Source organism: Halichoerus grypus, chromosome 2 (genome assembly GCF_964656455.1).
Source record: "Halichoerus grypus chromosome 2, mHalGry1.hap1.1, whole genome shotgun sequence".
Taxonomy (NCBI): Eukaryota; Metazoa; Chordata; class Mammalia; order Carnivora; family Phocidae; genus Halichoerus; species Halichoerus grypus.
Window position 1 is genome coordinate 100099693 of NC_135713.1, and position 19807 is coordinate 100119499.

The following is a 19807-nucleotide window of genomic DNA, read 5'->3' on the forward strand; positions in this document are numbered from 1 at the left end:
ATGAGTATGTAGTGTTATATACATAATATATATTTTTATATATTAAATGGATATTAAATAAACTAGATTTATATGTATTAACATGGAAGGAATTAAAGTTTTGAGTAAAAAAAATTATGAGATGTACAGCCTATCACTCATAAAATTTTGAGACCCAAAACAATACGGTGTATTATTACACGTATTTTTATAAAATAGCAGTATAAAATCATGGAAGGACACACTCATTTCCTGAGAGTCACTCTCCTTTCGGGAAGGTGAAAAGGAAAAGAATGGAATGACATATTAAAGGGACCTCAATTTCACTTGTAATTTTTTCTTTTTTTCCTATTTAGTATATTAACATTTGTTCACTCTAGGTAGGAGGTATATGCTACATTTCTATTACTGCTTCAATTTTTGAATACTACCCCTGCTACTACAAATCTGTGATGCTATGTGGGCCAGATCACCAAAGTAACTGATGATTATTTTTATTAAGGTTTCCTTAATGCATTTTCAATTCTACATTTCAGAGAATTGAACTTAATCTTACTTTTGTACTCTCATCAAAAAAATCAGAATTAAGTTTGTTTTAAAATACATTTAATAAAAATAATCCAGTTTTACATATTTTACATGTGTGGAATATTTACAAATTCCTTCTACAGCATTTACTAAACGTTTACTATTTCTCCATTATTTGCCTTGACTATTTCCTTCAGTAGTAAAATACTGTCCAGTGATCTCTGTAACTAAAAAATTAGCTTCTTGGGTAATCCTCCTAGGTGAAAAAAAAATGAGGTTGTTCACATTTAATCTTACAGCAATTCTAACCAGTCACTGCATTCCAACTACATTCATTTTACTTGCTTTGATTTGCTAATAAGACTTATTTAACATTAAGCATACAGTATACCAGTAAAAATTTATGAAGAAAATAAGGTACATATTGATAAGTTCTCGCAACTCTGAGGTATACTCAGAAGTGTCCATATCCTTTTAAAAAGCTTGATTTAATTATTTTCAATGGAAACAAATAACACTAAAATACCACATTCTGTACCACACTTCCGAAACAGCTCACAATCTACATTTCTTAGCTGCCCCTCGGTCACTAGCTATATATTACCTACTCGGAGTTTTCTGAATTCATTTCTTATGAAAATGAAAGTTTTACCTTGTTCCAAGGCCTGTGTTCTCTTCCGTTTTGTTGCTACAGCTGGATTTGACTGCTCCTTTAGAGTTTCCAATGGACAGTTTGGTCTTGGCAGCTGACATCCAGGTGTTGGCCCTGGCCGATTACTGAAATATTTAGTTTTCAATGCCTTGAAAAAGGAAACATACCAAGGAAAGTAGCATTTTAAGTGAGTATCTGAACTGTGTTTAAGGAAATCTAACCTCCAGGGGCGCCTGGGTGGCTCAGTCGTTAAGAGTCTGCCTTCCGCTCGGGTCATGATATCGAGCCCCGCATCGGGCTCCCTGCTTGGCTGGAAGCCTGCTTCTCCCTCTCCCACTCCCCCTGCTTGTGTTCCCTCTCTCACTAGGTCTCCCTCTGTTCAAAAAAAATCTTAAAAGAAAATCTAACCCCCAGAATTGTTGGGAATATTAAAAACACTACGTGAATACCCCACTTCCAAAACGAAATTAATTTCAAGAATTTAGATGAGCACATTACTACAAATAGACATATAAGAGCTTAAGATCAGCTGATAATTCCATTACCATAAGAAAAAGACACTACTTTAAAGATTTTATTTGACAAAGCCAGAACACATTTTAAAAAATGTACTCTATCAAAATACAACCCACATAAATTGTCACAACTAGTATTTTTCTATAAATTTCGAGTTTTACTATTAATGAAAACAACTTTCTAGATAATCTGACCTAGTCTCAAGTTTCTTATGATGGAGGTAATAAATATATGTGTATGGATGGAAAGGTAACGAGGTATTCTAATGGTAAAATATCTAGCATGTATGTATTAATGTAGCATCATGTACTGCCAAAAAGAGATGGCCTATAGAAATAAATGTAGTAAACAATGATTTGGTAGTCTGTAATAAACTTAAGTGAAAAAAAATCTACTTTGTATTCTTGGTATATTGTACATTAACATCATTTGTTAGATATGAAAACTTGTGACATTTCATTTTAATCAGAGTCTTACTTTATGAAGCCAAATCATTGTACTGTGATGCATTCCTTCATTTCCCTGCTCCAATTTTAAGTGTTTGTGACATTATCCTTTTTTGTTTTGTGCTTGTTTTTAAAACAAAGAAATTGGATTTTGCCCCCCAATCCACAGGGCTTTTATTTTTTTGTTTGGTAACATTCTCCCTTCTTTTATAAGAGCAGATATTCTTGGTCTTCCTAATGTTTTTTGAGTTTGATTCTTATTTCCCTTAAACAAGGGTATCAATGTTTGTTCTATTTACAGTATCTTTCAATCTCTTGTAAGCATAAGTTGTATTAAGAACTATACGGGGTGCCTGGGTTGCTCAGTCGGTTGAGTGTCTGCCTTCAGCTCAGGTCATGATCCCGGGGTCCTGGGATCAGGCTGCATGTTGGGCTCTCTGCTCAGCAGGGAGCCTACTTCTCCCTCTCCCTCTGTCTACCGCTCTGCCTGCTTGTGCTCTGTCAAATAAATAAATAAAACCTTAAAACAAAAAACAAAACGAAAAGAACTATATGATTTTTGGGGTGCCTGGCTCGTTCAGTCACAAGAGCACACAGCTCTTGATCTCGGGGATTTGAGTTCGAGCCCCACGTAGGGTGTAGAGATTACTTAAAAATAAAATCTTTAGGGCACCTGGGTGGCTCAGTCGTTAAGGGTCTGCCTTCGGCTCAGGTCATGATCCCAGAGTCCTGGGATCGCGTCCCGCATCGGGCTCCCTGCTGTGGGGAGCCTGCTTCTCCCTCTCCTCCCCACTTGTCCTCTCTATCTCACTATCTCTGTCTCTCTCTCTCAAATAAATAAAATCTAAAAAAAAAAATAAAATAAAAAAAAATAAAATCTTTAAAAAAAGAAAAGAACTGTATTATTTTCTTCCCCATTATCACTTTCTGACTATGACAATGATCAGGATGCATACTGGGACTGTATTTCATGGGGAAAAAAACCAAAACACTTTTGGCATTAGGCTAGCACAAACCTAATTGAAATAACCATTATCTTAACAAGTACAGAACCCTTATTTTTTCTTCTCTAGGTAAACTACTTGAAAGCCAATTAATTATGAAATAAATATATATTTATATGTTCCTTAACAAAAGTAAATTCTCCTGTTGTTATGTGTGCTTGATGTAATTTAGTATCAGACTGAACAGCTTGTAGCCTGGGGACAAGATAAAATTTGTTATTCCTTAAAACAAAAACACATCTTTACAGTACTTAAAGAATGTTAGAAAATCTTAAGAAATTCTACTTTTATCTATGCCAGAATTAAGATTATCCTCGTATTTCCTAATATAAGAAAGATATGCTAAAATACCTGTGTTGCTGTAATTCGAGTACATGGGTTAAATAAGAATAAGCCTTGTATGAGATCTAGCAAGTCGTCTCCTGCTGCAATGAAGATGTGTTGTAACGGGATTCCAGGAAAACTCTTAAATGTCACGAAATCTGGAAGACTACACATGTCCTGTAAAAATATTTATAATTCAAACTTAAGGATTGAAAGGCATATAGTTCTGAAATGAAGAACTAAAACTGTCAAATGGAGAATGTAATGATTTCCACTGAATTGCTCTGCACCACTGTCAGGAATCATTTGGTCAGATTCAGTGGCCATCCGGGCGCTGGACTTTCCATCCTGGAACCATGGCCCAGTTTGTTCATAATCTTGTGGAGAAGACCTGGTGCTGTGAACGCTGCTATGACTTACTTCAAAACCTTGATTGACCACATTTTGGCACTATGGCAAGGTTGAACTGGTTCCTCTAACACCTGCTGAGATTCCTATAGCTATTCAGAGCTTGAAAAAAATTTTACCGCAGTTTCAATCAGAAGGTAGAGTCTGATTAAAATTTCTCTTTTCTAGTATTTATTCTCAGGAGATGGGCTGTAATAGGGTTAGGAAAATCTAAAGGTTTACAATTTTAATTTAAGAATAAACAAGTGAGGGGTGCCTGAGTGGCTCAGTCAGTTAGGTGTCTGCCCTTGGCTCAGGTCATGATCTCAGGGTCCTGGGATGGAGTCCTGCATCAGGCTCCCTGCTCAGTGGGGAGTCTGCTTCTCCCTCTCTCTCTGTCCCTACCCCCGACCCCCGACCCCCTTCCTCGTGCTCTTTTTCTCAAATAAATAAATAAAAATTTTAAGAATAAACAAGTGAGATTATCTTACTGAACTGTAATATATAAAATTTAGCAACTTAAATTGGTGTAAATTTTACCCAAAATTTTTCTTTTTTGTAGACAAGGTAATGGGTTAAAAATATTCATGGTACTGAGACATCTTAACTGTTGGTGAAAATTCAATAAATATACCCTAAATCCACCGAGATGTTGATAAACATGAAATACCCATCAAATGAATTATCATGCAGCTGTTAAAAAGAAAAAGGTCAGTAATAAATATTAAGTAAAAAGAGCAAGTTGGTTGCAAAACAATTATATGGTATGATCCCATTTTTATTAAGAAAAGACAGAAAATGCAACTCTATGTTTATGTGCTTGTATATGTATCCTCATAGCGAGACTTTCCACCAAATTGACAGTGATTAACCCTGGAATGGGAACTACTGGGATGGAGAAAGGGCAACATGTACAAAGAAGGCTGGACAGTATACCACAATTTTAACTTTCTATTTGATATAAATTTTTCAGAGTATATATTACTAGTAAATTAAGACAATGAATACACTTAAGTAATATCTACATGACATCAACATGAAGAATCCTAACTAAATTTCAAAGAACATGTAGGAAGGCTTACAGGCCACTGTTCCTCAGTTGGTGTGCCCAAAGTTTCAAATATTCTTGTTAGTTGATCAAGGTCTGAATCTCCTGGCAAAAAAGGAACCTGAAAGAGTGAGATGCAGGTATTTCAAGGTGGTTTATAATAGTTATACAAATACTACTATAAATTTAATAAAAAACCTAAACTATGGGGCGCCTGGGTGGCTCAGTCGGTTAAGCGTCTGCCTTCGGCTTAGGTCATGATCCCAGGGTCCTGGGATTGAGCCCTGCATCGGGCTCCCTGCTCAGCAGGAAGCCTGCTTCTCCCTCTCCCACTCCCCCTACTTGTGTTCCCTCTCTCGCTATGTCTCACTCTGGCAATTAAATAAATAAAATCTTTAAAAAAATACAAAACTAAACTTTAACAAAAATCAAAATGTAGTCTGAGGTATACTAGATGTGGCACTGGATCCTACCACTGCTAACCAAATAAAGAGCATCATGTTTCCCATTTTATTCACTCCAGAGATCTTTAATAAACACCATGTAATAGGTACTGTGCTAACTAATTAAACCCTAGGCATTTAAAGAGGGAACAAGACAAGGACACTTGGGCGGCTCAGTCAGGTGAGTGTCCAACTTTTGATCTCAGCGCAGGTCTTGATCTCAGGGTTGCAAGTTCAAGCCCCACACTGGGCTCCACATTGGGCATGGAGCATACTTAAAAAAAAGTGAACAAGACAGTCCTTGCTCTCCCATAGGGTGCATGTAGGGAATGCTGGTAATACAACTAAAGGGGCATCTGCCAGATGATGTTTTCAGTGAGAGCAGGATACTAGCATACACAGAACAGCACCTAGCCCACTCTAATAGGTCAAGGAAGGCTTCCTAGAGGAAGGAGCAGAGAAAGCTGAAAGATAAGAGTTAGCCAGAGGAAAAGTGTTAAGACGGAGGAAAACTATTCTAGCTAAAGTACAGGAGCAATGGTTGCCAGGCAGAAGAACATCTATATTACAATCTTATTTAAATAATATCTTGGCATACTATTTCTCTGAAGAGGTATAATGCAAACTTTAAAAGGAAAAGTGATTACAAGTTAAAAATTAGAAACTAATAAATAATTAAAATCCTTGCTATACACAGACATTATTTTCCAATTCATTCTCAAACATCTATGTAAATACATAGGAGAGTAAAAAAGAGTTTGCTCTGTGAATAACAAGAGGCCTTCCATACTGTTAGAGGCCTTGAGAAAGTTTATCAACTCAATGAGAAGATGAGATCAAGTACCAGCTTTCCAACATTTCTATTACTGTGGACCACTACCACCACCTCCACCAACCCCTGTCAAAAAAGCATTTAACTCTACCAGTTATCAATTTATTCCAAGCTCACCCTTTTTGCCTTTTCTGAGAAAATAGATGTGGACCTTTAAATGTGTTTCTTCTGGCAGCTGAAGCTCTGTCAGTAGAGGCTGCTGGAGAAACATTGTAGGAAGACTTCTGCTTCCTGGTTCTAGCTTATATGCCCAGCCGACTCCTGGGGCACTCTCAGCTTCTCTAGCAACAGGTTCCCATAACGGTGGGCACCTTCTTCAGTGCCCAGTGCACAGAACCGCTTCCCTCTACAGAGGGTTGTGTAGCAGAGTGCCTCCAGAAAACCATCTCTCCCAGAATAGCTTTCCTCTGCATGTAAGAGGACAGATTTTCAACAAGTTCTGCCAACACAGCTCTACAGCAACTTCTCTATCATCCAGTGTGCCACACTGTGCCCTTTCCAAGGTCTCAGTCCCAGCGTCCTCTTCCTTGGGTGCTCTGTCTCAGTCCTAGGGTGGCTGCTCCTGTTGACTATTCGTATATTCTTTAAAATATTCTCTTTGCTTGCTTGCTTTTTTTTTTTAAGATTTATTTATTTTAGCAAGACAGAACTTGCACTCGTGGGGGCGGGCGGGTAGGCAGAGGGAGAGAGAGTCTTAAGCAAACTCAGTGCTGAGCACAGAGCCCAATACCTGAGATTGCAACCTGGCAGAAACCAGGAGTCAGACACTTAACCAAACGCACCACCCAAGAACCCCTCTCTTTACTTTTTATTAGTCAATCTGTCATTATTCCAACAGCTAATCATAGTTAACTCTTAATATTAAACTTCCCTCTTTAATATGTGGTTTCTATTTTCTGACTGGATCCAGATTTAATACAATCCCTATGTATAACACTGGACTATTATGTATATATGAAATGTGCACCCAAAAAAAGAAACCTGAAATTATATTAACACTGCATGACTATTTTTAGGCATGCTAATATTTTCTTCTCATACTTCAAAAGATAATCTCCTACTTTGCAGACTACTAAAGTAAATTGTACTATAAGATCTGAAGAGGGGGGCCTGGGTGGCTCAATCGGTTAAGCATCTGCCTTCAGCTCAGGTCACGATTCCAGGGTCCTGGGATCGAGCCCCATGTTGAGCTCCCTTTCCTTTTGCTCCCCTCTCCACTTGTGCTCTCTCAAATAAATAAATAAAATCTTAAAAAAAAAAAAGATCTGAATAAAGGGACACTCATCATCATAGCCTTATAATTTTGTGGGCAAGCTGGCAATTTAATCAGATTTTAAGGATGGGTGTTTTGGTATGATGTAAAAAAAAATTTTTTTAGTATTTATTTACGTAATCTCTATACCCAATGTGGGGCTCAAACTCATGATCCTGAGATCAAGAGTCACACGCTCCAAGGTGCCTGTGTGGCAGTCAGTTAAGTGTCCGACTCTTGGTTTCAGCTCAGGTTGTGATCTCAGGTTTGTGAGATCAAGCCCTGCATCGGGCTCTGCACTCAGCATGGAGTCTGCATGAGATTCTCTCTTTTCCTCTGCCCCTCCTGCTCACGCTGTCTGTCTCTCTAGATAAATCTTAAAAAAAAAAAAAAAAGTCACACACTCCTCCAACTGAGCCAGTGAGGCGTCCCATGATGTAAAATTTTTAAGTTATAATGAGCTGCCTAATGTGTGGACTTTGGATCTCAACTTGAATAAACCAACTATAAAAGACATTTATGAGAAAAAGTGGGAAATCTGAACACGGACTGGTATTGATTTATCCTTCCTTTTCTTGAGATGATAATGGTATTGTAGTCATAATAAAAAAAATTCTAATCTTTTAGAGACATAGTAGTATGAAGAAAATAGCATGATATCTGGGATTTGTGGCAAAAAAAAAAAAATGTGGTGTGAGAGAATTATAAAATAAAGCTGGTCATGTGTTAAAAACTGTTGAAGCTTGTTGGTGGGCACACTGAGGCTCATTTTTCTCCCCAGAGACTCCCCTGCTGAAACTCTCATCCCTTCTGCTTCAATCTGGACTAGTTGCTTTCTGGGCCTGATGTACACCTGCTTCCTCAGAACTTCCTTTCACTATTAAATGAGGAATTCTATTCACCCCTTTTCTGTACTCAATCTCATGTTCTCCGGATCCTACATCTTTTTTTTTTTTTTTAAAGATTTTATTTATTGGAGAGAGAGGGACAGTGACAGAGAGCACACAGGTGGGGAGGAGAGGGAGAAGCAGGTTCCGCACCGAGCAGGGAGCCCAACGTGGGGCTCAATCCCAGGACTCTGGGATCGTGACCTGAGCCGAAGGCAGACGGTTAACCTACTGAGCCACTCAGGCACCCCTCGGGATCCCACATCTTTCTCTTGATTTACTCTCATGTAATAGCACAGCTTCCAATAAATTCCTAAGAAAGGAAGCAGATGTAAAATTTTTAGTGTTATAAATTGTATTTATTCTCAAAGCTAACTGAAAATACAAAAGGGCACAAAATTCTAGGTTGAAAATTATTTTCCTCCACAATGTGTTCTATTGTCTTCCAGATTTCATTGCTACTATTGAGAAGTCAGACGCCATTCTTTTCCCTAATCCTTCATTATGGTTTCTATGTAAGCTCTCCGTTTTTCCTCTCTGTGGAAATAAAGTATTTTTCTTATACTCTGGTACTCTGAAATTTCACAATATGCCTTGGCATGGGTATTTTTTCATTCACCGTGCAGAGTCTTTTTGGCACTTTAAGTCAATTCATATCCACCAATGCTGGGCTATTGTCTTGTGAATTTCCTATCTTATATTTTCTTTGTTCTTTTTTGTTATATTCTAGGATCAATCCTGGATCAATCTGCTAGTTTTATTTTTTGGTCCTACTTGATGAAAGAATTCTTTAGCTAACTTTTCCAATCTTTCCACTGTTTCTATTTGCTTTTAGTTACCCTATGTGGAAATTTTCAAGTATCCCTTATTCTTTGACTGTTCCTTTAGTAATAGAGCATCATGTTCTTGTTTTACAGATGCAGTATATTCTCTTAGTTCTCTGAAGGTGTGGTAGGGGTGGAGGGTTAATTTTCTTCTGCTACCTATTTTCCCAAGTTTCTTTTTTATTTATTTTTTAAAAGATTTTATTTATTTGAAAGAGAGTGAGAGAGAGAGCATGAGCAGGGAGAGGGGCAGAGGGAGAGGGAAAAGCAGACTCCCTGCTGACCAGGGAGCCGGAGCGGGACCCTGGGATCATGACCTGCGCTGAAGGCAGACACTTAACCGACTGAGCCACCCAGGCATCCCATATCTAATGATCCTTGCCAATTACCTTATAATTCCTACATGCTGGAAGCCTTCATTAAATATCTGGAAATCCTTGATAACTATGTGGTAATCACTGACTAACCATTCAAGGGTAAGGTATTAAAAACATTGATTAGAACTCAAAGGCTTTCTCTAGAAAGACTGGGTGGGGAGTTTAATGCCAGTTATCTGTGGATCTATTCTATGGGGCCACTCAGTTCTTCCAGTAAAAGATCCTCTAATCTTTTGCCTGGGTTAAAGAGTTACTACAGCTTATTACAAAGGCTACCAGCGTTCTGGGAGCTGAGCAGGGACCTACATTGAAGGTTTTACTGTTCAGTGTACAGACTTTTATGTAATTTGCATGTTTTCACCCACATCCTCCACTGTGTCTAAGAATGGCTATGTCTGGAGATTTGTGTTTCAATTTCTTTAGAAAATAAACCTGTCTCTAGTGGAGATATAAATAAGGTGGAAGTACAGTTGAACAAAGGGACATGACCTAGCTGTGTAGAGGGACCCTGGTATTAACTGCCCATATACAATTTTTTTTGACCAACCCAGTTTTTAGTCTTATACCTCATTATTGTCATCAATGATCACAGGTGCTTCTCAATAACTAAGCAACTTTAGCATTCTGTGTGCCAAGCCAAAACTGCCTCTAGTTGGCCTCTTTTTCTGTAAAATTTAAGCCGCCTTCATTTCTGGTTTTACATCTTCTGGCATAGTATTATGGGCATCTCCTAGTTTCAAACATGGCCTTTATATACCTTTTTCGAGATAATTTATTAAGGGTGGGGGGGGAGTTTTTGCCCTGCCATATTGAAAATCTTTAAGATATAATTATCACTTGGGCGCCTGGGTGGCTCAGTCGGTTAAGCAGCTGCCTTCAGCTCATGATCCCGGGGTCCTGGCATCGAGTCCCACATTAGGCTCCCTGCTCAGCAGGGAATCTGTTTTTCCTCTCCCTCTGCCCCTCACCCCTGCTAGTACTCTCTCTCTCAAATAAATAAAATCTTAAAAAAAAAAAAAGAATGAAAGAGAGTGTGAACAGTGGGACAAGGGTGGGGAGGGGTAGAGAGAGAAAGAGAATCCCAAGCAGGCTCCACACGACCCTAAGATAATGAACTGAACTGAAATCAAGAGTCGGACACTTAACTGAGACACTAAGGCGCCCCTCCAACCTGTTTTTTTTTTTTTAAAGATTTTATTTATTTATTTATTTGACAGAGAGGGAGGGAGGGAGAGAGAGAGGGAGAGAGACAGCAAGAGAGGGAACAAGCAGGAGGAGTGGGAGAGGGAGAAGCAGACTCCCTGCCGAGCAAGGAGCCCGATGTGGGGCTCGATCCCAGGACCCTGGGATCATGACCTGAGCCGAAGGCAAACGCTTAATGACTGAGCCACCCAGGCGCCCCTGTTCATTTTTAACTTGTCTCTCTCCACTTATTTTCTCAATGGAATGATAATTCATAACATTAGGGGCTATTTTTTTTTTTTAAAGATTTTATTTATTTGACAGAGAGAGACACAGCAAGAGAGGGAACACAATCAAGGGCAGACGGAGAGGGAGAAGCAGGCTTCCCGCCGAGCAGGGACCCTGATGTGGGGCTCGATCCCAGGACCCTGGGATCATGACCTGAGCCGAAGGCAGACACCCAACGACTGAGCCATCCAGGCGCCCCAGGGGCTATGGTTATATCTTGGTAATGAATGAACTGTGTTTGGGGGAGCTGACAGATTCTCAAATGTAAACTCTGTGTTTTCGTGAGTAGCAGAGCTGTCACACAGCTCATCCACAGGACCCATCACTAGCACAGGGATTACTATTCATCTTCAAATCTAAATGTGTGTTTCTTCTGCAAGCACCCAGAGGAGCGAGCTTCTCCAAATGATGCAGAGAACTCACACCAAACTAAAAAAGATGTTTGAGAAGGTAACTTTTCTTTGTGGCATATAGAAGCTATTTTCTGTGTTCAAGGAACTAAAAACCTGTATTTTTATGTCTCTGATTCACATTTCTTTAAATACATATCACTTGAGGAGAAGAGTAGGGGTTGGAAACTGGAAGGCAGGGAGGAAAACACTCTCAGCTTCAGAAGGATTCCCCAATATTCCTTTGCCTTCATCATTCAGAAAGGCTAAACTAAACTTTATAGCTCAAGAAAAGTCTCTAAGGCACCATCTTTCTCTCCAGTGCGGGTAGTGAGACGATGTTTTATTTTAAGATGGTTCTAGTCCAGAGAAATGCTACGGGACCACCACATCTACTTAGTTTGAACAGAACTAAAATAATCTTACCCACACTCTGCTGAGAATGCAGCTGTGGTGGCTGGTGTTACAAATCTCCTAAAGTGTAATTTTTAACAGCCCCAAACAAAAAAAGTCCCAGGACTACAAAAGTGCATCCTAACACTTTTAGTTACAGCAGAGATGTTACAATATTACAGCCTGATGAGTTTTATTATAATTTTATTTTAGATTATAGAAATGAGCTATAATAAAATCTTTACTGTCCTCAATGAGAGGTCTTCTCATCTCACATTAACATTAACAAAAAGGTTTGCTTTGGAGGAGGTGGCTTTTTTTTAAAATGGTCTGTTTTTTGGCCATTTTTGGAAGAATGGTGCTCCTCTCTGAGAATTATCTATGGGAAGATAATTCTTACACAAGTTATACAAATAGGTATTACAATATTGTAGTGTATACATCAATCCTAGACTTACCCTTAGAAGCAGCTCTGCTAATATACAGCCAACAGCCCACATGTCCACACCTACACCATACATTCTAGCTCCAAAGAGTAACTCAGGGGCCCGATACCACCTGAAGAACAAAAAGAAATAATGTAATCTTAAAATGGAATTATTAAAGTATTTCTTGGAGAAAACTCCTCAGCAAAACATCATCCCACTGATGAAATTCACTTTTATGGATATATTAACTCAAGAAAAACTGGCTATAAAACCAAGCAGTTCCAGGGCTCCTGGGTGGTTCAGTTAGTTAAGCGTCTGCCTTTGGCTCGGGTCATGATCCCAGGTCCTGGGCTCAAGTCCTGCATCGGGCGCCCTGCTCAATGGGGAGCCTGCTTTTCCCTCTGCCTCTGCCTCTCTTCTCTGATGAATAAATAAATAAAAAATCTTAAAAAAAACAAAAACAAGCAGTTCTATACTGAAAATTATACACGTCCTTGGTCCATTTACTCTCCCAATCATAGATGATTAACACCTTCTCTCTCCTGAAACTCTCAACACCATCCTTCCTTTCTAAGCCAATGACCTTACTTCTGACTTCACTGAAAAAAATCCAAGTAATGGGGGGAAAAAAAAAGGGAAAAAGAAAAAAAATTCCCATGGACTCACCTATGGTCATTTATAATTCACACAATCTGCCTTTCCCAACTACAGATGAACTGTCCTGAACTGTTTTAATGCTAATATGTCAACTTGGGGAACCAGGTAGCATGGTACCATTTTCAAAGATACTGAAATTCTGTGTCTCCTACATCAATGTTTTCTTCTTCACTAGACTTTTCCCACTAACATTCGAACATACCATAATTTCTTCAGCCTTAAAAAATAAACTAAAAAACAAAGTAACAAACAAGAAAAACTTCTTTAGGCCCAACTTCCTCTAACAGCTACCTCCACATTCTCTGGTTATTCTGAAAAGCTGTCTGTTCTTACTGTCTCCAATTCCTATTTTCTTATCCTTTTAAACCCTTTCAGGGGGTGCCTGGCTGGCTCAGTTGGTACAGCATGTGACTCTTGATCTCAGGGTCCTGAGTTCAAACTCCACGTTAGGCCTACATAGAGCTTACTTAAAACAAAAAAAAACAAAACAGGGATGGCTGGGTGGCTCAGTCGGGTTAAACGTCTGTCTTCAGCTCAGGTCATGATCTCAGGGTCCTGGGATCAAGCCCACATCAGGCTCCCTGCTCAGCAGGGAGTCTGCATCTCCCTCTCCCTCTGCCTCTTCCCCCCTGCTCATGCTCTGTCTCTCAAATAAATAAATAAAATCTTTAAAAAATTAAAAAACAAATTAATCCTGCACAATATAAACTTTCAGTTTTTTAAGTGATTCTTACCTGGTTACAACCTGATGTGTATAAGCTCTATTGGGGCTCCCAAATGATTTGGCCAGGCCAAAATCTGCCAGTTTTAGAACTCCATTTTCATCTAGCAACAAGTTGTTTGGTTTTAGATCCTGTATCATTGAGGTTTTAAATAAACAAGTAAGCAGGTGGGAGAGAATACCATAATGATATATTTAGTTGGCTTCACTTTAAACTTTGCAAAAAATAGGGTAAAACCCTAAATTTAAACAATAATCAGTACTTTTTTCATTGACGTTAAAATCTTACCAAAGCAAAATAAGATTGGTTATATTACTTAGTGAGACCTTGGATCAAGATCTTGGGTCACTGAGCTTCAATTTACCTACTTCATAGGTTTGCTGTGAGAATTAAATTTAACATTTTTCTATAAAGAGCCTACTGTAGTGACTAAGAACTCAATAAACAGTTGCTGCTATTTATTAAGAGTAATACATATTAACTTCAGTAAATAAAAATATTATGCACTTAGAGAGAATGAGGAATATATTCCTCAAAATCTATACTAAAAAGATACTAACAATAACCTAAAAGGGATTCCAAGTTTAAGGTCTGAGAATTATGGACTATAAATTATATATTCTTAGCGATTTATCTAAATAGAGTGCCTAAGAACATCTACCTATTGAGATTTTCAGCCTTGTTTCAATAGCTGAATGTTTCTAACATTGACTCAACCATTTCAGAAACTTTCATTACTTCATAAAATTTTAGAGTTACTAGAAATATTTTTTTTCTAAAAATATTTTAGCATTGTATAATTTAATCCAGACTCTCACTATATTTTTTTTCTGTCACAACAGTATAAGTATAGCACAAGAGCACCAGACTTAAAGCCAAAAATGTAGATTCCAATACTCTGTCAGTTACCAGCTACTGACCTTGAAAAAATATATGTAACCTTGGTCAGGTGATGTAGCAACTTAGCTCTTCACCTATGAAAAAAATGAAGAACTGGGTCTCTTCCATTTCTAAATTTTACATAGTATTTTAGAGTCTTCATGTCACCACCTGGTGGAACAACTGAAGGGAACACCCAGAGGAAGGTGGGAAAAAATGGCCTGGCTCTATTTTTATTTTAACAATATACATATTTAGACCATTTATGTAATAATTGACTATATAAAACTTGACTAAAACATAAAGAATCAATCATACTTGGTTAAAAACCTTACCCTATGTAGAATCCAATGTTGATGTAAATATTCTAACCCTTGAAGAGTCATCAGCATGTAGGCTTTGATGTGTGATGGTGTCAGCACAAGACTATTATCCTTTATTATAACCTGTAAATCCAGTACATAATATACAACTATTCCAAATAAATCACACCATATAAAATCACATACAGACATAAAATGAATTTATCCACCATACAGGAGAATCTCAAGAAACACTGCCTAACTCTCCCCTTAGGAGGCACTGTCAGAATTTCCAGTTATATGGTTAGGGAAAGTATCTCTGCTGGTGCTTTCTCTCTTACTTCTTTGTAAAAGGCACTAACATAGTGAACATCTGTTGTTTTGCTTGCCCGACGATGTACAGCCCCTTCTGATAATAGCATTCAGCATTCCTCTGGGAAACCACCTGGTTAAAATAGGACTGACCATGACCTGTGGCCTCTAGAGGCAGATACATGACTCCCGCATAGCCAACCACCACACTGAAGCCTACTGTCCAGAAGACTGGTTTAGGGATGGACATGTGATCCAAGCCGAGCTAATCAAACAGGCCAAATACTTCTGCTAGAATCAAAGCGAACAAATCGCCTTCTTTCCTTACAGATCATTAAACTCTTAAGGATATAAGCCTGAGGTGCCTGAGCCACTATACTGAGAAATTATGCCCATGAAGGAAGGGGAAACAAAGAAGAAAACAGAGCTCAGTTAAAGTGCAAGACTGAGTTCTCATGGCATTATCTGAGAACTGTGCTTAAAGCCAGTTTATTCCTAAACTTACAAGTTATATTAGCTAAAAGCTCCCATTTTCTTTTAGAAATCAGATTTAGATAAAAGGTATCCAAATTGTAAAGAAGTAAAACTATTTGCAGATGACAATGATTTATATAGAAAACCCTAAAAACTCCACCAAAAAAACCACTAGAACTGATCAATGAATTCAGTAAGGTTGCAAGATACAAAATCAATATACAGAAATCTGTTGCATTTCTATATACTAATAATGAAGTAACAGTAAGAGAAATTAAAAGAGGGGCGCCTGGGTGGCTCAGTCGTTAAGCATCTGCCTTCGGCTCAGGTCATGATCCCAGGGTCCTGGGATCAAGCCCCACATCGGGCTCCCTGCTCAGCGGGAAGCCTGCTTCTCCCTCTCCCCACTCCCCCTGCTTGTGTTCCCTCTCTCGCTATGTCTCTATCTGTCAAATAAACAAAATCTTTAAAAAAAAAAAAAAAAGAGAGAGAGAGAGAGAGAAATTAAGAGAACAATCCCATTTACAAAAAAAAAGAAAAGAAAGAAATCAGATTTAGGCAAAATATGCCCTTTTCAGTGCAGAGTTCCATGAGTTTTAACAAAGACATCCAGTTGTGTAACCACTACCATAATCAAGATAGAGTTCTATAACTCCCACTCCCACCCCAATCGCCTCAGGCCCCTCTATACCCAATACTTTCTTCTACTCCCAACCCTGGCCACCACTGATCTGATCTGTCTCTTTAGCTTCACCTTTTCCAGAACATCATATAAATGGAATCATACAATATACAGCCTTTTGAGCCTGAGTTCTTTCATTTAGCACAATACATTTGAGATTCCTCTATACTATTTTATGTATGGGCAGTTCATTTCTTTTTATCCCCAAACAGTATTCCATTTTATAGCTATACCACAGTTTGTTTATATATTCACTAGATGAAAGGTATTTGAATTGTTTCCAGTTTGGGCAATAATGAATAAAGCTGAACATCTATGTACCAACTGATTCCTGTGTAGACACATTTTGGTTTCTCTTAGATAAACACCTGGCAGTGGTATCGCCAGATCATTCTTTAGCTGTGTATTTAACTGTTTAAGAAACTGCCAAACTATTTTCCAAACTGGCTGCACCATTTTGCATTCTCACCAGCACTGTATGAGAATTTCAGTTGTTCAACATCCTTGAATTGTCAGTTTTTGAGATTCAATTAGTATTAAGGAAAAGCATAAGATCTTATTTTCTCAAAAATAAAACAAAAACTTGGTTTTCAAAAGGAGGATATTCTGTGATAATATGGAAAAGGAACTCTAAATTCTCAAAGGCCTAATATTCATTTCTTTAAAAATAATGTCAATAAAGGTATAGGGAACTAGGGAACAGAAATGCTTTGAAATCCCAATCTCTATATTTAACACTGGGCTAAATGATTCAGAAGAGAAAAGGAAATAAACATTTAGGTTCTCTTTTGATAAAAAGAGAAAAGAAAGTCCTCTGGGAATCTTAATCTTACCTCTAGATCAGTTTCCATAAAATCAAAGACAAGGCTAATATTAGATTTATGTCCAAAAGCATCAAGGAGCTGCAAAGCAAAAATAAATAAATAAATAAATAAATAAATAAATAAATAAATAAAATGTGATTTTTCCATAAAATACTCAAAAATATTATACCAACTAATCTTTAAAAATTTAAACAAGCATGTGGCCTGCTGATAATTCCCTGCTAAATTTGAATTATTTTATTAAATTTGACATTTATCCTTTTTCTTGCTAGGAATTAGTAATTTGAAGTACAAAAATACTAAACTTTGTTTTTTTTTAAAGATTTTATTTATTTATTTGAGAGAGCGAGACAGAGAGCACAAGCAGGGGGAGGGGCAGAGGGAGAGGGAGAAGCTGACTCCCCACTGAGCCGGGAGCCTGATGCCGGGCTCCATTCTAGGACTCAAAGATCATGACCTGAGCCAAAGTCAGACACCTAATAACCAACTGAGCCACCTAGGTGCACCTAAACGTTACTATTTTTAAAAAGTCGGGGCACCTGGGTGGCTCAGTCATTAAACGTCTGCCTTCAGCTCAGGTCATGATCCCAGGGTCCTGGGATCGAGCCCCGCATCAGCAGGGAGCCTGCTTCTCCCTCTCCTACTCCCTCTGCTTGTGTTCCCTCTCTCGCTGTGTTTCTGTCAAATAAATAAATAAAATCTTTAAAAATAAATAAATAAAAATAAAAAGTCACTAAATACTTAAGCTCTCCTCCAAAATTTTGAGTTATAATTAAGAAGTAAATTAATGAAAACCTCATCTCAGTCTCCAATTCTGTGCTCAGTATTTAAGAAAATCCTATAAACAGCAGTGGCAGCTATCATTCATTGTATGCACCCTCTATGCCAGGCTCTATTTCCAGGTACTTTACATGCATTCAATCAATTAAGTAGTCTCACCACAACCCTCTGAGGTGGAATTATGGCACCAAGTTGTAGGGGAGCTTACTCAAGATCTTATGCATTCTAGGGCTCTCTACGCTTCAAAATGATTTTTGACAAAATTAGGCCGTACGCCAATACTAAATTTATTTCATCAGCTGTATAGCTTTAAAGACACTGCCTAGGGACGCCTGGGTGACTCAGTCGGTTAAGTGTCTGCCTTTGGTTCAGGTCATGACCCCAGGATCCTGGGATGGAGTTCCACGTCGGGTTCCCTGCTCAGCCCCTGCTCAGCGGGAGTCTGCTTCTCCCTCTGCCCCTCCCCCCTGCTTGTGCAGGCTCTCTCCCTCTCTCTCTCAAAATAAATAAAATCTTAAAAAATAAGAAGAATAAATAAAGACACTGCCTACGGTATCAATTAGAATAGAAAATACATATTAGCCTGATAAACTTTTAAGCTTTTTTGAAAGGTTCACCTAGAATAATTCATCTTGCTGAGCTTTCAATCAACATCTACCACATTCAGAAATGACAGGGTCCCAAATCCCAGAAACAACTTAGATCATACTCACACCAATTATATTTGGATGACTTAGCTCCTGTAATAATTTTATCTCTCTTAAGGCTGTTCTATTTATACCTACATGAAAAGGCAAAGCACAATGTGAAAAATAATTCTGACATCTCAAATCTTACAAACATATTTTTGGGGATAGGTTAGTCTTTCAGGAAATAGCAGTGAATATAAGAAAAATAAGGACTATTTTGACAATTTTTTTTGATATCTGGTTTTCTTTTATATTACTTCATTTTCAAAATAGCTTAACAATGTCAATGATAAATGGTGATAAAAAGTATTCACTTTATACCATATCACTTGAGAAGACTGCTGGAATAACAATGTGATAGTGTGTAACATGAAAGCAATAAGTCAACAGCTTCCTCTTTCTCGCATTATGTTAGAAACAGATTCTTTTTTTTTTAGAAACAGATTCTTGATGCTAACAACAAAGTAGTGGTAAGACAATATCTTTCCCAATACAAAGGACAGAACTCAAAATTAAAAATAAGATGTGGTACTGTTAAATAGAAGAAGCGTCCTTTTTATAAAAACTAGTTCTTGATGACTAAACAAGACTTAGCATACTAGTACAAAATGCTATGGAGGAAGGGTAAAACCATGTTTTCTTCCATTCATCTATTTCAGTGTGAGCTTTCTGTACTTCCATGAAGTTGTATCCTGAATTTTCAAAGTAATTAGAAGCTCAGAAAAAGAATAAACAACTGCTTGCAACACCTTAAAGAGTAACGAAGACAGCAAAACAAGCCACTAATAACCTTGTTGCCTTACATTTACTCAGATGACTTGGATGACTTACATGACTCTCAACATCCAAATGGTAGATATCACAAATATCCTATCTCTATCGAGTTTACTCTTCTATCACCCTGCAATAACTCTATCTAGAACCACTCATAACTCTAATACATTGCTAACTTCCTTAGTGAGAATAAAAACTTTTCCTGTTCTGTCAGATTATATGGAGTACTCACCATCTTTAGCTTCTGATCTATGTCCAAGTTTAATCTGGGGGGGGGGAACCCAAATACATTAAAAATGTTAAATTATTTATAGTTAATTCATAACATATAAACACTTCAGAAACTTAGCCACAGTAAAAACACGTAGCAACTTATATGCAAGAAGGGAGTGGAAATCATGAATTTGAAAGGCAAAATTAACAATATAAGAAAGGACCAAGTACCTATCATTCCTTGCCCCTTAGTTTTTGAATTACATTCAAGTAATGGAATTAAGAAAATAAATGTCTCCTTTATCTTTGCAAGATTAAAT

The 19807-nt window shown here is 37.9% G+C and overlaps 2 protein-coding genes across 11 annotated transcripts in view; one reads left to right on the forward strand and one right to left on the reverse strand.

Annotated features, from left to right (window-relative positions):
• The window catches only part of CCDC125 (coiled-coil domain containing 125), a 42008-nt gene extending 22550 nt beyond the window's left edge, over window positions 1–19458 (forward strand). Inside the window, exon 11 of the mRNA XM_078067234.1 lies at window positions 19160–19458. Coding sequence (XP_077923360.1) covers window positions 19160–19183 — 24 coding nt within the window. The 3' untranslated portion in view covers window positions 19184–19458. The remainder of the gene's footprint in view (window positions 1–19159) is intronic.
• The window catches only part of CDK7 (cyclin dependent kinase 7), a 49871-nt gene that overhangs the window by 23752 nt on the left and 6312 nt on the right, over window positions 1–19807 (reverse strand). For 6 of the 10 annotated variants that reach the window (XR_013445759.1, XM_078067239.1, XM_078067238.1 and 3 more), the window contains exons 3-11: window positions 19507–19540; window positions 18525–18592; window positions 17041–17109; window positions 14773–14883; window positions 13571–13689; window positions 12210–12309; window positions 4919–5005; window positions 3477–3626; window positions 1160–1307 (exon numbers count right to left, since the gene is read on the reverse strand). Coding sequence is in view for 9 of the 10 variants with exons in the window: in XM_078067239.1 (XP_077923365.1) it covers window positions 1160–1307; window positions 3477–3626; window positions 4919–5005; window positions 12210–12309; window positions 13571–13689; window positions 14773–14883; window positions 17041–17109; window positions 18525–18592; window positions 19507–19540 (886 nt within the window). In the remaining variant the exon portion in view is untranslated. Of the gene's footprint in view, window positions 1–568; window positions 764–1159; window positions 1308–3476; window positions 3627–4918; window positions 5006–12209; window positions 12310–13570; window positions 13690–14772; window positions 14884–17040; window positions 17110–18524; window positions 18593–19506; window positions 19541–19807 lie in introns of those variants that run through there. The other 4 variants (XM_078067237.1, XM_078067242.1, XM_078067244.1 and 1 more) reach the window with 4 other exon arrangements.